A 17,434-nucleotide genomic window follows, 5' to 3' on the forward strand; every position below is an offset into this window, starting at 1 on the left:
GAGCGCAGGCGGCAAGGCAGTTCGAAACCAGATTTTGTGTGAATTTCGAAATTCGAAGATTAGTGTATCCAGACCACCGAGAAAGAATCGTAATATGTGTGGGGAATCAGAATCATTCTTGGCCGATTGACGAAGCGTTGCTGGGCGATCGGCAAACTTACTTGCTGCGAATTGTGAACGGCGAGTGTCACAATAGCGAGTTATATAAAATCCCACCTGACCTCTACCCCGGTATAACATCACCCTAACCTTAACCGACACTTACGCTTACCCCGCCACTATCTGCTATTTTGAGTGTATCTGTCCGGTGACGCTGGCTATTTAGCCGGAATGTCCTGTTGGTTACGTAACATTGTGTCTTGTGTGTCGCATTCTGCATTGTGTGTCTTTCACTGGCTGTGGCAGTGTACTGAATAATCTGTAGACAACATTAAAGGATCAATGTCCATCATTGGATGCGTCGCCGCGCAAACACGCCCTAAGCCCAGAAGCAACATATTCTTCGTAATACTAGTTTTGGTCATGAGACAAGCTATAATTTGCACGCAAATTGGTCGCCACGACAGAGCGTGTTCAGCTGTTCAGTGACAGAAGATTCGGAAGTATAAGTTACATCTCGGCATCAATCACGGTGTTTCTCGTAGCATCAATTTCAACGATCGCATCATCAGATAAGCTCTGCGCTGTTCACTCTGCGACTCGAGAATGTCAAGTATTTGAAATGCGGTTTCGTGATATTTTTGGTGGGAAGGAGTTGAACAAATCATAACTGATTGCTCATAACTCATGCTGGTAGTGTGGTTCATGCGCTTAATTTCTGCGCACGGCTGATTTCTGTAATTTGATTTGTCGTAGTTACGCCGCCGTTGACAGCTTGGTATCGGTGTAATTAAACCTAGCAATCAGACGCGATCGAGCCGGGCTAGAGTGACCACTGTACAGAGTGCAGTAGTTAATATTAAAACTGATTCATCGACTTTTCGCGGGGTCTTCGCAGGCTGCAGGAAATTAAGCCGGGTTTATTGCGGTTTTTGGTCGTGATTTAATCATTTCAGAACACATCGTTAGTAATGCTAGAAGTCCCTGGTGACCGCGTGTGTAGATAGCGAAATAGCTATCGATCACGTTTGGCGATATTGTGTCGCAAGCTCACTCAAAGCCGGCAGTGATATAATTTTTGCGATCCGCAGTGGCAACACCGTGGAAGTGTAGATATTCAGAAATGAGTCATTCGCTTGGCATATCTTCGCGGCTTGCGGGTGTTCCGCCGTTCAGGGCTGCGTGGGAAGTTAAGATTGTACTGATAGAAATTATTTAGTTTAGTTTTTATAAAAGGTCTGACATTTCAGAGAATTATGCCCATTTATGCTTGGGAATTGAACTGGAGGAAGTGCTGAAGGGAGAGAGAATTTGGTTTTCATCCAACCGAATTCGACAATAATTCGACATTATAAAAGTGTCCACGATTTTGAGCCTAAACCCTAAAAACGTGTTTTCGTCCGGCTGGACTGTATCTCCAAAGGAACGTGGTACATAACTTCAATATACGATTGAATATATGCACATTGAAAATACCGTCAGGGTAATCGTAAGCAACTAGTAGTGAATTTTATAGGAATTTATTAAGAGTCCTATCGGTATCACCAAATATGACATCACAGGTCTAGAATTTCGAATAATCGAAGCGAACAGATGGCTCAAGCTCAATGTACTATTTTTAGATTACGCGCCGACTCCAACGGAAGGAGTCCTATTTCGTCCTACAACTATTGATATACAAGGGTCGTCTTGGAATTTTCTAATGCTGACGATTACCCCTGACTAGTCTCAGCCGAAAGTATTCGGTTTCATTTCAATTTTTAATCGTACACAAATAACAGAGCGAATATTTTACAGACGTTTCCGATTATATTCCTGCCCTTCAACGTGATCGGACCCAGTAAAAGTGACTTTTCCCACATTTCCCATAATTATTGCATGTTACAGAACTGTCGCAGCTATAGTTGGCAAAAAGCCACGATTCACGGCTTATAGAAACCCGACCTTGTCGTGGTGTACCGCGCTACACTCTGCTTCATACAGATGTACCTCGATCTTTCTTGCTATGTTTCCAATATATTTCGTTTGTAACGTAATCATATTCCATTACGATAAAACAATTATACATGCATTTACGTTGTCCAATCATTATATGCAAGCAAATATTTACAATCCCTAGACGTTTGACATGTCCTTCGGCAGGGTTAAGCAGTAAGCTTTACGGCGTGACCTTAACGCAGTAGCGACAAACTGATTTCCATTGTGTCCGAGCGTGTTTGTTGAACTTCTCTACGAACTCGTATTTCACGTCGCGCAACGTGTGATGTTTGCGGATGCTTACCAATCTCCTATTGATTTATCACAATGTAAACTTTTACAGTTTAGGTTATGCTGTCTAGTTTGCAGGATTAGTATTTGCGAAAGGATGCGATTTGCGTCGGCCGGTCCCGCCAAATTGCTTTTAAATTCCCCGTTCGAGAAATTGTGCGCCTGCCGCGTCGGAACGTTTTGAAGAAGGAATCTGCAGGTCTGGATGGAGGACAATCGTATGACTGTATGGTGAGTTTCATTCATCTCAAAGTATGCCAGACCTTGACCTTGACAACATTTTCGAATGGCGGTCGTGTGTGCAAATCGAACTAGGTGATGTGGATTTTTGACACATACGTCCGTACACATTGTATAGCTCAGACTTCTGGAAACGCCACTTTAGCTCATTGCCGGTTCCGTGTAAGTGTAAAAGTCTTTAACACTGACTCTCGTATACTTATTTATCATGAATTGGTATGACAAACTTCATTTGATATCCGAACACACGAGTAAGTTGTACGATGTAGGCCTCTCGCGAATCCTAACATCAGGAATAATTGTTTTTTGGCGTCTTGAAACACAACCCACCGAGCATCCCTTTTGCGACATCGATCGTCAGCTTCCAGATTCCGATAGTCATATTTTCTTCCATTCGTAAGTGGTTCGCCGTGTTCGCGTATTGAATATCTGACTCCAGCGTTGATCAAAGGGAATGTCAGCTTAATAAGTCATCCGGCCAAGCTACGCATTATCCAAGGCGATGTACCAACTAGCAGTCCGTACAATCGTGCACACATGACCATAGTATTCCGTGCGTTCAACTGAGTATTACGCAAATCGGAGTTCTAGCCCCATGCTGCTTAGTGCTTAATGTGCTGTTCAATCGACATTTTTGAACCACTGGCACTTCATGTACGAAAAATTGCACAATGAAAACACGCAGTACAATAAAACTAATCATTTTCATAATCCGTTGCTTTTTGCCGAAAATAAGTTTATAACCAACTTTGACTGCGATCGATGGTTTATTTTGTATTTATAGCATAATCCGCTGATTTTATTAACGCCCTCGGTAATGTGACAGAGATTAGCGCGATCCTTTTAGGAAGCAGAGAAATTTGATTTCATTCTTCATCGGGTCTTTGTTCTGGGCCATAAGAACAGCGACTGGGGACGAGAAGCTCAGAACCTCCGACGACGGGACATGAAGTCGGGCCCGCCCGCGTAAATGTCGCCGGCGCTCACCATTACACTGCTCCCCCGAATCGGAAAGAACATGTATATCACCAATCGTATCACCAAATTTGAGAAACCCCTTTGTCGGCACTAGGGCTGGGCAAAATCGAGTACCTGAGTGATTCGATTCTGATTCACGTATTTTGCTTCGAGCCGAGCCGAGTATTCGAGTATCACTCATTATGACGTCACGACAAAATGTATCATATGAAAGTTCAAATATATACCTTTTGTGTCACCACAAAGAATGTAATGCCCGTTATCCATCGCATTAACGATACTTTGGTATTTCTTCGACCCTACCGATTTCATTACACTTTGTGAGAATGCTGTGGGAGGATCATGCATGAATTCGGAAATGTATTTACAGTAACGGTCGTAGCTTTGCACTATATGTTTCGTATGCTGCGATACGGCCAATCACGGCTTCAAGGCTTCCACAGTGGATGATTTTTGTTACTCGACTCCAATCATAAAAATAATTACTCGATTCAGATTCGAGTACTCGAATCGTTGTGCCCAGCCCTGGTCAGCACTTTATTTGAGAATGGCGCGATCGCGTTCGGCGCAGTCATGAAAATCAGACCGAACAAACCGCCGAGCGATGTGCGTTTTGACCCGGGGATGTCTAGAACTATCTTTGACCGCGGTTAATTTGTCGTGTTCTTTTTTCAGCCTCCTGGCAGAGGAACTTACCGGCAGCGAAATGAGCCCGATATCGGAAGTCGGCGATTCGGAAGCTGTGTCGTCACAGACGGGCGAGGTACAATCAGATTCAGATCCGGTGAAAGTAGCGAGCGTTGCTACGCAGGTAGAAGTAAGGCCACGAATCTCCACTCAATCAGGAGAGGCGGCGAGCGCTGCGACGTTTCAAAACTATTTCAAGTGAACGTGTAAAAGGTCTCGTAAGCACTCGAGTAGTATGAAAAATTACATTGGGTAGAGGGGTCGCGGACTTTCAGTTAATCGGAAGTGGTTTCATTCGACATTACAAAATGCGTCTTCGGGACTAATCCAAAATGAGTGACGACCTTGAGAATGGGTGTAATCCTCGACAATATATTCGGCAGTTACTGCGACGGCTTGGCATATTTGCCGCGCGGTTCTTCCGACGATTTTCGCACGTAAAAGTAACGCAATCTCATCCCCAAAGTAGGCTGTTTTGCCTTTACTATCCGTTCAAGTGGAATCATTCTAGATCCCAGAAACATGACCAATTGCCAGGGATGGTGTGAAGGTTCACGTTCGCGTTCTGTGTGTGAACCTCAAATTTAAAGGTTCACGTTCACAAATGAACCTTGGTAGGTTCTGCCGTCGCTGGGTATCGTGTGCAATCTGTGCATTAATAAATTACATCACATCACTGAAATGTAGGGTTGGAATTAGCATTATGACATCACATGACGCATTAGGTTTGCGTTCGCGTTCACACAAAACCTTTCAAAAAGGGTTCGCGTTCACACGAACCTGAACCTCTTAGGGGTTCACACTATCCTTACGTAAAGTGCAGGTGGAATACTTCGTTAGTGACCATGACCACCTGACCAGTGACCAACTGACCATCTCTGTTCTGGGTATAATCACGCAACAAGCACTGGCTAGCCTCTGCTTCAATTTCTGGAAACATTCCTTTACAGAGTCCCGGGCAAACCGCCGAAGACGGGTTCGTGAACAGCGCGTACGCAGACAACGCGACGCCGATTAAGGAATTGCCGATGGACGATCCGCCAATAAGACCTCGGGCCGGAAGACGCCGCAGTATAATCAAGGTATGATTGCTGCCGTCGTGGTGGCAAGTGCGCTTGCGCGCTGGTCACCTGGCAATTTGCCTCGTGATGTAGTGACGAATTGGCTCGGCGCCGAGTTTTCTAGACGCTTGATTTGTCGGTCTAAAACAGCGGTTTTCAGCTTGGAACCGATATCATTTAAAAACACACTTCGCGAAACGTTGGACTTTAAGAAATCAAAATCAACCCGGAATGTAATTGCGACAAAAGTATGCAGCCCAAAACAAAGAATCGCGACTTCATTTTGAGATGTTGCCGCGTTCTTATTTGACATTACACCTGTTACGCGTGGTCCTACTGAAGCTTCTGCGAGGCCAAGTCCAGTCGTAACCACAGTCTCGATGTTGACTGTTGTAGGGTTTCTTTTGAATAGCATATTCATTTTAAAATGAACCCGAATATTTTCGGCTGACACTCGTCAGGGGTAATCGTCAGCAACTAGTAGAGAATTGGAAAGAACATTGTATATCAACAATCATGTCACAAAATATGACGTCACCCGCATGAAATTTTGAATGAGAGGGTCTCTTTTGAAAGAAATACGACTTCTCTACTTGACGTTTTCCATTGTGTTGTCTACAATGTCTAGTGTCGCTAAATTGCACTGTGGGATTTTGTTTTGTAGCTTTCACATATTAATGGTCTTGAACGAGCTGCAGGCTGCTTTCTATAAACGGTATGGTAGAGCAATTCAGCATTGTGACGTGAGATAAGTTGAAAGTAGGCCACTCCACTAAAATTGTTGTATGTGGAGCATGAGCATAAGTTATGAGCATGCATAATTTGTGATATGCAGGCACCATGTACGAAGATCGGTGGCCAAGGTACCATTTTACCATATGCAAAGATTTTCATGCTACGTAATTTTGCATCTAGTTGCAATCGACCCGCCACAGCGATAGGCTTTAACAAAGGTTGATTTTATATCACAGAATTTGAGTAATGTACTCCTCGTCTCGGTTATACTCTTGACAAATCCCATTGTAGTAGGCTAAGGCAGTGATCGTGTTTTTGCCCAAGTCAAATATTTAACTAGCGTTCGAACAACGCTCGAATATTAATATCAGGACATATAAATATTAACGTGTTCGATACAAAAACATTAGTCTGGGTAGGGATATCAATCTACAATCGCCGTGCGACGGAAACGTGGCACGTGACACGACATTCCGGTCATGAGCTACAGTGTGTCGTTCGAATTCAAATTTTACAATGGTTGAAACGTATCGTTTTTGAGATAAAAAAGTCGGCATTACGGTTGCACTTTTTCGACTTTCCCAATTTCGCAACAACGGAAGTGGTAAACAAGTTAACAACCATTCTTACATTGACCAGAATTTCACGGCATTGGTCAGGCCCACGCGCGTTGTGTAGTTTCTTGAAAGTATTGTAGCTAGCGAAGATTTATGATAACGAGTACTACGGATAGTGGTCATTCGCAGACGAAGAAGACTTGACCCGTGAAAACCGGTGATCAGTGCGCGCGTGCCGCCACGCGACAATGTCTCATCGCCGTATGTATAAATACGCGGCGCTGCTTTTACACACTCTTATAGAAGTCGTTATCGTTAATAGTGAACCCTGTATGCGGATAAAAAAACGAAATCGAAACTACTGTTCCTACTTGTTTCGGTGTTCACTGTTCTTGTTCATGCACAGTTGCACACCGAATCGCATCACATCAAGAGAGGCTAATATCCTGATAGCGGGAGTTAGGTTCAACTACAGTCGAGGTAGTGAGCTGGGAGTTGATTGCCTCCCAAAATTAATGATGGTTCTGCGCGGCGAAATTTTGTATGTTGTCACTGTTAATGTATGTAATAATGACCGCCGATTTATTCACAAATCAAGTTGTTAAGTTGTTACATCACCTTCGGGTATGACTGTATCGTATTTTTGTTTTGCTTTACGGCAAAGTTACTATGACGTAATCATGATGTTACGCGTCTTTATGTATAGGTACTAGGTAGTAGGTGTATTCTGCCACAGATTTAGCTCTTACAACTATTTTTGCTTGTAATGATGTTTTCGAAACTGCTTCAAAGGTATGCGAGTCGGTGACTTCCCTCCTTTGCTAGCGCTACGAAAATAACGTTTTGGTTTTGTCCCGTTATTGAGCTTGGCAGTATTTCCACCCTTTCATTTTGTCGAGTTTCACAATGGCGATTTTTCGTGCGATTCGGTGAGTAACGGGGCGTCATTGCACTGTCAGAGACCAGTGTCGCTGGTTGATCATCTGGTATTGTTCGAGAATATGGAGAAATTTAGATAGTGACAATTTCAATGGGTCTAGATGGGGTGGCAGGTTGTTGTTTTCTTATGGCGTGTTATATTAATGCAATAATGCTTCACTTATAAAAGGAAAATCAGGTTGCGCCATTACTAGTGGTTTTAGTGATTTCATAAAGCGACACTGTGAAGGTGAAGAGTGTGTAGTACACAGAAGTGTTCAAAGTAATCATCGCTGGACTCAAGTATAGGAGTAGAAACAACGTCTTTAATTTTTGCTCGCGTAGAAGTAGAAGCAGCGATTTCCCAGTAAGTACAAAACTAAGTATTCTAGGCCAGGTTTACCTTGAACGAAACTGTCAAGTGGAAGTGAAAGAAGTTGAAAATCACAACCACATGAGTAAATAGTGCAAGTAGGCGAAACCTACTTGAGTAGTTCGAAATAGTAGAAATGCTTCGTTATGTTGCAGATCGCAGCTGATAGTACAGTGTAGATCAGGGGTGAGTACAGTGTAGATCAGGGGTGGGCAAACTACGTGAAACGTAAATGCCTTAATTCGGACCACGAGTGTGATATTAGATTCGCTACACGAGCATTGAGCAAGTTTATTATTGTAAGTGCTGTACTTGGTAACCCCGATTCGCAAGTGTGTTGGATAGATTCGTTCTTTGTCTGTGTTGAAGTATTTGTATTTATAATATTTGTATATTGTAGAAGAGTATATTTAAATGTAGCGCGGTTATGATGCTGTCAGCATTGTGTGTTCTGGAGTTGAACCAAAAGTACAACCAGCAAATCTATGGATGAATCGCTGCTCACAGACTCAATTTTACATCTAGTTCCAAGAATCTGGGAGCTCGACTTTCATCCCTAATTTTGACAATGAGGACGGCCAGCTTATAAATTCTCGTGTACGTTATCAAATTAATGCTTGGTCTGCTTTAGATGTACATTGTAAAAATACGTATATATTATTTCCATGTTCTCGGTCACTATGTAATCGTTAATAGTATATAATATTGGATTACCGTAGTATCCCGATTTGATATAATGCGGCCCGCGAATGGATTCAGATGTTGAATGCGTCCCGCGAGCTCAAAAGTTTGCCCACCCGTGGTGTAGATTGTACAGGAAAGCGAGTAATTACATTACGATTTTATCAGATTCTACAAAAATTGCGCCAAGGGTCGTATTGTGGACCGGACCAAAACAGCTGGTGATTGCCAACCCATGCTGTACGCCAGGGGTCACCGACCTTTTTGAAACCAAGAGCTACTTCTTGGGTACTGATTAATGGGACGTGCTGCCAAGTTACTCCCGTGCTTATCCGTGCTCAGTTGGTTTTCTTCAGTTAGTTAGACATTCAGAGCACTGGCAGGGTCTCGGCCCCATACCAGACTCACACCATGCAGCTTCTCCGGGCTCAGTTGCGTTGCCGCAATGCGCGTCGAAGCGCCGTCGAGACTGGTATATTATCCAGATTCCAGTTAAGCCTCCGCATGGGCGAAGACGAGCAACGGCCCGATCGAAAACTGCGTTCGTGGGTTCCTTAGGGTAGACTGACCCATGTTCAACTGCTCTTCACAAGAAACCCTTTTCCGCATCGACTTGCAAACTGTCGTTCTGCGACCGCGGGTGACTCGTTTGGTTCTCGCGGGCTACCGGTTGCCTGCGGGCCCCGACTTGGCGACCCTTGCTGTAGGCCATATTGTCGGATATTCACTCTTAACTCTTCGATGGAAGTGCGGACTCTGTCACGCCACGATATTGCCGACATCGGGTTACCTACCCACTCGGTATAAATATCAATAAATGTTGATTACACAATAATGAGCGTTTGATGTATCGATGATGACGAGCGCATGCGCGACCCAACAGATCCGTCGTACGGCGTGCGTGCCAGCTATATTATTTGCTCGTTTGTCGAGTCCGTTATCTCGACTTTTTGTCAATTAACTCTTCATCGTAAACCCATTATCGCTGTCAGCTGGTGGCTATTTGGACGCTGGTTTTCTCTGTTTTCTTTTATAGGCGGGACTAATTTCGTATTCACGCCGAACTTTGTATTGTGCAGGTTTAGCGAATTTTTGGAGCGCCTATTGTTGTCTACGCTCGCATGTCGCGGTATTGTGTCGGCGTGGTTATAATCTCGCCGGTGGAAAGTCGAATTTCGATTTCTCGTACCACAAAGTACGCCGTTTACGCGTACATAGTCGTATAATCGGCGGTTCTCATGTTTTTATTCGCTCAAGACGCACAATGCACAATGTGATACACAAGACGCAATGCGATGTAATGAACAGATAGGAGGTCGAAACGGCCAGGCACGTTCTATGCCCAGTGTTAGATCTTGATGTTTCGGGCATTCGGCTGTCTTTCTTTAAAGACTTTTCCTTGCCCTTTTATTCTATCGACTTTTATTTTACATTTATCAAGCTAGGATTTCCTCTTCGCATACAAATGTCAAATATCAATATTTCATACGGGCCTCCTTTCATCAGTCGCCGATTTCGACTCTTGCGGTTGAATATTCGACCGAAATCTCTTGGTTTCTAGGGATTTTTCGTGGATCAAGTATCGACATCGTCGCGTTGCACTCTTGCACAAGATTAGCGCCAACACGACATAACGCCACCCTAGGGATTCTACTTTTATGAACTGCTGTAATATAGATTCTCGCGTTCCTATCCAGCCCATCAATAACAGTGATCTCCGTAAATGTATTATTAATTGCAACTTGCTGACTTGTAGTATACGCTTCGTGTGCGCATAACTGCGCTAATACTGTCGCCGGCCGCCGGGTCGTATGTGTTGTCTATGTGTGCAATTCCATGTGACCCCGCAACCTGGGAAAGAGCCTTTCATCGCGTAATTTTGTTACGTGATATATCGAGTGTGCAGTGTGCGGCCTTTTCTTTGGTTTCGACTTTATCATCTTTATTACTGTGCTCACAAGTTCTCGTGTTTCGTTTTACGGCGTAACGGGGAAATTATGACATACTGTACACTACAGTTTCGGCGATGAGCGATTTACGGGTCCAGCAAACGTGAAAGAAAAACCAGTTTGCTGGGATGTGTGCGTTGCGCCTTGCGTTTGGCATGCGAGCTATTTTTACAATGTTGATTTTAACGACGTCTACGAATCGATTTTGGATCTGGGAGATAGCGTGTGATGAGCGCACACTGATGTTTTGATTAATACAGGCATTATGCTCAGTACGGATTAGCCCAAAATGTTCAGATAACGAATGTATATCACTTTCCCAACAACCCTGTAAAGAGGGGATATTTCTGTTCTGGTAGACGACAAGTCTGCAGCAATACACACAAATACTATTAAAGTGCTTATATTTTCTAAATCAGACGGAGAGAGAGAGAGCGAAAGGAATTATTTCGGAATCGATTCATAGGGGTTGTGCTGATGTCGTGAACGATCACGGTTATCAAGACTTGACGCCCAGTACTTAGCATCCAAGTACAAAATGAAAAACGGTCAATAACGGAAAAAAAATATTATAAGCAGCTTACAGATACCACTGCGCCGGATGCTTTTACTTGTGGTGTATTATGAGAGCATGTATAGTTAGCTGAGCTGTGCATAAACAACTTCAACGATTTTTGCATAATGCATAGACTTTGGTGTAGCACATGTATGCTCAGTTGCTCACTATGTTTGTGTAACGGAACCAACAGAACGAATGTTCTGACTGCGCACTTCAAACCGCGTAACGGCGTAACAATGACGTCACTGTATCGCAAACGACAGATTCAATTCAATATTGTTTGTTGACATTTTCATCATTTCTGCAATACAATGAAAGAGGCATGCACGGTATGCACACTGGATGCAAAGTAAAAGAAGATAATGTAAAAGTATAGAGACAAAAATAGGTGGCATGTGTCGGAAGGTGAGATCAATATATCAGGTCGTGGTCCGGTATACTAGAGGGCTGACTAGTACTGATTCAGTAGAAATTGTTTGCATTCCGAATTGAATGTGGACACTGGTCATGGTCATGCTCGACGACTGTCGGAGGCCGTCCGTTCTTTCATTTATGTACGGTACATTGGAGTTGACTTTTATCAAAATCTGCCATCCTAGTTTGTGTCACCAAAATGAGGTCGTATATAATCTAAAAATAGGGCATTGAGCTCAAGCCATCTGTTCGTCTCGGTTACTCGAATTTTAATGCCGGTGACGTCATATTTGGTGATGGAATTGTTAATATACAATGTTCTTTTAATTCTCTACTAGTTTCGATTACCCATACAAAGTGTCGGCCGAAAATATTCGGGTTCATTCAATGTGAACGCTGTGTACATCCAAGACTCTCTTCGATCCTGATGGAGAATATTTTGTCCGCCCGCCGTATGCTTGCTTGTTGACAGTCTTTCGCGACCTTGCCTTCAAGAAATTGGTGCGCCTCGATCCCCGCGGTGTCGCCGAAGAGGCGCTGCCCAAGATAGGCTAATTCGTAATCGTTTCTATTTCCGGCATATCGCATGTTGGCAGTCGACGCTTCGAGTGTCGTGCTGAGGTAGGCGTGTATTGCATCGAAGGGCTGATGTGTTGGCGTCAGCGATGAGATGCTTGTTGACAGTTTTGCAGTGACTGAAGTATGAAATGTCGAATGACTTTGACGTTGCTATCGGTATCTGGCTTGTCGAGTTAGATGTATGAGCTTTTCGTGGGTACTGAAAGCAAATATCTCGGTTTCTCGGTTCGTGAATTTCGTTGAGTGTAACATTTGCCGCGCTGTACAACGTAACGTATGTGTTGTACATGTTGGTCTCTATCTTGTACGTTGCCGAAGTCTGGAGCCATGTTAATTTCACGATGACGCATTTTTCGGCCGTCTATCTTAGAGGACTCCTTATGCTGTGACACATACATGTAAAGTTCGAGCCGGATTTGTGAATAGTACTCGTTTAGAATAGAGCGTTTTTGCGCCGAGATGCGTAGATCCCATCGTTGTAGTAACTGGCGAACTAGCTGTTTTGTAGCTACGCTGCGGGGATGGTGGCGCTTTATAAGTGCCAGCTCGGCTATGAGTGGTGCCTGCTTCCTTCCTGTCATTTACCGCCGAGCTCGGGATGTTTTCAATTCGGAGTGATCAGTACGCTGCTTGGCGGCATGCACCCTTCGTAATAACTGCAGACATCTTGCGCGCTGGCTGGTAGTGTTGTGTACGTACTATAATTTTTTGCTCAGAAACAAAAGCGAATTTACGAACGTGTTTACGATTTACAATAAGTTGTTAGTGTCGTTAATTCGGACAAAGTAGTCGGACATTCGTTGCAATCGTGATTTTTCTGACATAATTCGTCGAACCGTGGGATTAACACTGGGACAGAGGTGGTCAACGTAGTTCAAATGGTTGAAGATGCTTTTGGCCCCTCGAATGTTTCGTTCATTACCTCACATCGCGTCAATGATGTCATTCCATTGCTTACATTTGTTTTCCAGTCAATATTTTCATCAGGGAATATTTTCTTGAATCCCGCTTGAAAGATACCATATACAAAATGCCGTTGTTCGTTGACCAGCCACTCCCGCTCTGTTGTACGCCGAGATCGTTGACCTCTCGCGTCATCGATTCCGATAATCGGATGCGCAGTCGTAAATTCGTTTGATCTACCGATGCGGGCACTCGCCAGACTCGATACCGTGCCGTCGCAACGTCAAAAAGATCACGAGGGCGGTGTAAATACAGTTATTTTTCACTGCCCCCACTGTAAATAGATCGTTGTCGTCTTGCGCTCGCCTCCATATCCATACTTTTTAGTGGCGAGATCTTGACAAGTTCTTGTCCGATTGATGGCTTTTTCACTTGGACCAATCTCTGCCGGATCCATCCGAGAAGGCGTGAAATTGAAGAATGCGTTTCGGAGTATGTCGAATCGGGGCCCCGACGCCCGTAACGGTCGCTGTGAATTATTTATTGTTGTCAGAATTTCACTAGACAAAATCAACATTTCAAAGACTCAGATCCGAGAATTTAATCGACGACACTGTCGAAAATTTAAGGTTGGGAACGGGGTACAAATGTAATAAATGTAATGTCAATGCAGCTGATCGAAACAATATCGGGAAGTTATCCATTTCGAATGTTGGACCTTTGCAGTACGTTTTGAACACTTTAAAATGCACGCCGTAAAGTGACGCCTATTGTAGATGTGTCGGCGTAGACCACCGATCTAGACGGCAGACAAATGTGACCTGTGGCCGACCCCGCGCAAAATTTTCGTCTTCGATGCTGTGTTGGAATAGAAGTGGATTTGGATTCTTAATATCAGTAAAACGCAGTGATTTTGTGACATCACTGCTTTCTGTGCCTGTATCAACATATCCGTGTCGGCCAATCGCTAAGGAACATGCAAATGAATCACTGAAACCAGCACGTAATACCACAGCACTGGCAGCTCCATTGTAAGTCCGTGTAAACAAAAATCACCTTCGTGACTGCGTAATAATGGCCTCTTATGAAAACTAGTTTTCCGATCCATCTCGCACAAAGCGCGCCGCGACAATGGCATTCAGAATCCAGTAACTACCATCGATAAACCCTCCGTCAAGCGACCGCTGTGTTTTTGTGGTTATGGGCAGTTACATCGCTTTGCAATCACCATAAAATCGATCACATCGTTCGCCTGATCCGATTCTTACGTTTTTGCGTATCACAATGGAGGACGCGATTATCTTTTGAAAATATTGTTGGGTTTAGCGCGCTGCGCCGACTGCTAATCTCACCAGCGCGGATCTTATCACGGCGCTATTAATTCAAGTCGACTGTGTCTATATCAACTGTCCGTGAGTATTTGCCCAGGTCGCCTGTTCTTTAGAAAAGTTAGCGTACATCTATTCGACTATCATGAACGCGAAAAATACAGCACTCTATGCCGACGATTCTGATTCCATTTTTCGAGCGTATTCGGCGGCAAATTTACGTAGTCTATTTATGAAGAAATTTGTCGATTACCGAATGAGAAAGTTATAGTCTTTACGTTATCAATTGCTTGTATCGACCGGGCTCTGTAAAGCTCGCGACGCTGTAGACGTGTATTGATTACGAAAAAAATCTTGTTTTCAAACCAAAGCCAGCCTGTCGCAAATCGCAGCTGAGCCAACGACCGAAGCGCGTAATTATCCGCGTAACTCTCAACGTGAAGCGTCTCACCAAACTCTAACGATATACGGCGCGAAACAAGCGTACGCCTCTATAATATTAGTCAGGCTTCCGCGCGCCGTTGCTGGAAGTAGCATCACTCTGTTTCCGCTCTAGGCGTAGCCTACTACCATCGACGCTTTGAACGGTGCTTTATAACGAGTTAGAATTTTCCACAAGCCATGGCCACGGGGCTGCTTCGCAAGTACTAATCAGACGTCTGCTCAGTGCTCAATAGAGAATATTGTATCGCCTGGCGCGTGCCTACAATAGACTGAATCTTGTGTTGTGCAATCGCGACTCGGGGGGTGCCTTTATTTTGTACATGCAAGCTAATGAAAAGCTAATACAGCTAATTAAGCTAAGGAAAAGCTAATTAAGCTAATGAAAGGCTAATTAAGCTAATGAAAAGCTAAGTAAGCTAATGAAAAGCTAATGAAAAGCTAATTAAGCTAATGAAAAGCTAATGAAGCTAATTAAGCTAATGAAAAGCTAATGAAAAGCTAAGTAAGCTAATGAAAAAGTAAGCTAATGAAAAGTAAGCTAATGAAAAAGTAAGCTAATGAAAAGTAAGCTAATGAAAAGCTAATGAAGCTAATTAAGCTAATGAAAAGCTAATTACGCTAATGAAAAAGTAAGCTAATGAAAAGCTAATTAAGCTAATGAAAAGCTAATGAAACCACCAGCGAATGTAAAAATGAAGCCAATGAAGCAAGGAAGTAAGTCCAGGTTAGTATTTTGCTCATATGATTCTGGATGTATCAAATCCGAAATTTTAAATCCAAGTTTAGAATCTGGATATTCGATTCTCAATAGGAATTTTTGAATTATGATTGCAATAGTGCCAATTCAGGCCTAACTGCACCCTGCAAACCGAAAGATTTGACGGCACCGACAGGTTTGTTTTGAGGTGTTCATGGTGTGTCTCGACTACTATGGTCATGGTCATGGTCATTTACACCAGGCAATTTTCTACATTTCTATTCCGTAGCGGCCGACATTATCGTTGATTTTAAAACAAACATACTTCGCAAGGCAGCTAAAATTCATCGCATATTTTATGATGACATGGGAGCTTGGACGAAAACCAAGCAAGCATATTCATATTACTTGAAGACCGAGGACCGACTCAGGTATGTATACAAGCCGCGGTGCCACAGGGGTGCTATTTGTACCCTAAAAATGAAGGAGTACTTGCCGTTTTCACCGCAGCCTTCTCCAGGTGACGTACTCATGGTTGGGCGATACTACGCTAAATCAAAGAACAACCCTGGTTACGAAAAACGTATAAGCTGGATTGAAAGCGGACCATCGGATCCATGTAATGTGTGTATCGTGGAGTACAAGGGTATATCTGGGGACTGCAGTCCACACGGAAACAGCTCTGTGAACTTTCAAAATTACATCCGCACTCCGCCCAGCACTATTGAGAAGATAAAGGAAAAGGTTACATACGGGACAGGAAAGCGAGTTTACGTTGATCTTCAAAATGATTCCAAAAGTATTTCGCAAATGCCCCGGAATATAAGTCAGATCCACCACACTAAGCACCGGGAAAAAGTAAGCAAAGAAGGGCACAGTAGCCTGTCGCGAGACTGTTATGCAGACGAACTTTTGGATGTCATAAACATGATGCACACGGAAAAATTTGTGAGAAGAGTCATCCATTATCCAGCAAAAGCATCCAGCATAATTGTATACACCGATGATCAAATAACAGATCTTAAAAAGATGTGTTGTACTGGAAAAACTGTACTTGGAATTGACAAGACATACAACTTAGGCAATGTGTACGCTACTGTAGCAGTTTTCAAAAACGTGAAGATGATTAGCACCAGAACGCAGGAAAATCCGATTTTCATTGGCCCCATATATCTCCACCATAGGTCAGATAGAGGGACATTTAACGACTTCTTCAGTCATCTTAGCTCCGTTATAGGAGGTACTTTCGATCACCTTGTCGTGGGGACAGACGACGAAATTGCACTACACTCAGCAATAGAAAATTCGTTCAAAAACTGCAAGCACGTTCTCTGTGTCAATCATTTAAAGACAAATTTGGTCGACAAACTTCAGCACGGCATCGGTGCAAGCAAGCATTTGAGAAAAAGTCTGGTAAATCAAGTCTTCAATCTGTTGAATAGCAAGGACGAAATTGAATTTAATCGAAGAGAAGAAGACCTACTCACTATGTGCCATAGCATATGCCCAATGCTGGTCACATACTTACAAAATAGATTGCTACCGTTGTTGCGAAAAAAGGTCTGGCAAATGCGTAGCTTTATCGGCACAATGTTCAACCCAAAATCGGCGATGTGTAGTGGTTCCAAATATAATAATTTTCATAGTCATTGGGAACGATAAAGTAGCAACATTTTCATAGTCGTAAATGAGTATATCACGAGTATTTTCAATAATATCGCGAGATAGTACTCGCAGCATAGTTTATTTATAAACGAAGTTGGCATTGATGTCGGTTAATAATTATTATTTCAAAGATACCAATTCAGCGTCAATCAACAAACGCACACATTTCGCAATTGCAATCAGCGAAGTTTTTCGATGCGTGGTGTTCAATTAGCTTCCTTGTTACATTAGCTTCATTAGTTTTTCATTGTCTTGTTTCATTAGGTTTTCATTAGCTTTTGATTAGCTTACTTCTCATT

At 43.2% G+C, this 17,434-nt stretch overlaps 1 protein-coding gene and 1 long non-coding RNA gene across 2 annotated transcripts in view; both read left to right on the top strand.

The window, feature by feature from the left end:
• The first annotated feature begins 2,390 nt into the window (after nt 1-2,390).
• LOC145434025 (inactive phospholipase C-like protein 2) overlaps nt 2,391-17,434 on the top strand; it is a 51,253-nt gene continuing 36,209 nt past the window's right edge. The window contains exons 1-3 of the mRNA XM_080311304.1: nt 2,391-2,598; nt 4,261-4,348; nt 5,223-5,354. Of these exons, the coding sequence (XP_080167430.1) occupies nt 2,573-2,598; nt 4,261-4,348; nt 5,223-5,354 (246 nt within the window). The 5' untranslated portion in view covers nt 2,391-2,572. The remainder of the gene's footprint in view (nt 2,599-4,260; nt 4,349-5,222; nt 5,355-17,434) is intronic.
• LOC145434033 (uncharacterized) lies at nt 15,127-15,418 on the top strand. Its single transcript, XR_013913257.1, has 2 exons — nt 15,127-15,291; nt 15,343-15,418. It is a non-coding gene; the product is annotated as an uncharacterized LOC145434033 (long non-coding RNA).

The sequence above is a fragment of the Botryllus schlosseri genome, chromosome 2, assembly GCF_051294905.1.
Source record: "Botryllus schlosseri isolate E-star chromosome 2, Bs_hap1, whole genome shotgun sequence".
NCBI classification, from domain to species: Eukaryota; Metazoa; Chordata; class Ascidiacea; order Stolidobranchia; family Styelidae; genus Botryllus; species Botryllus schlosseri.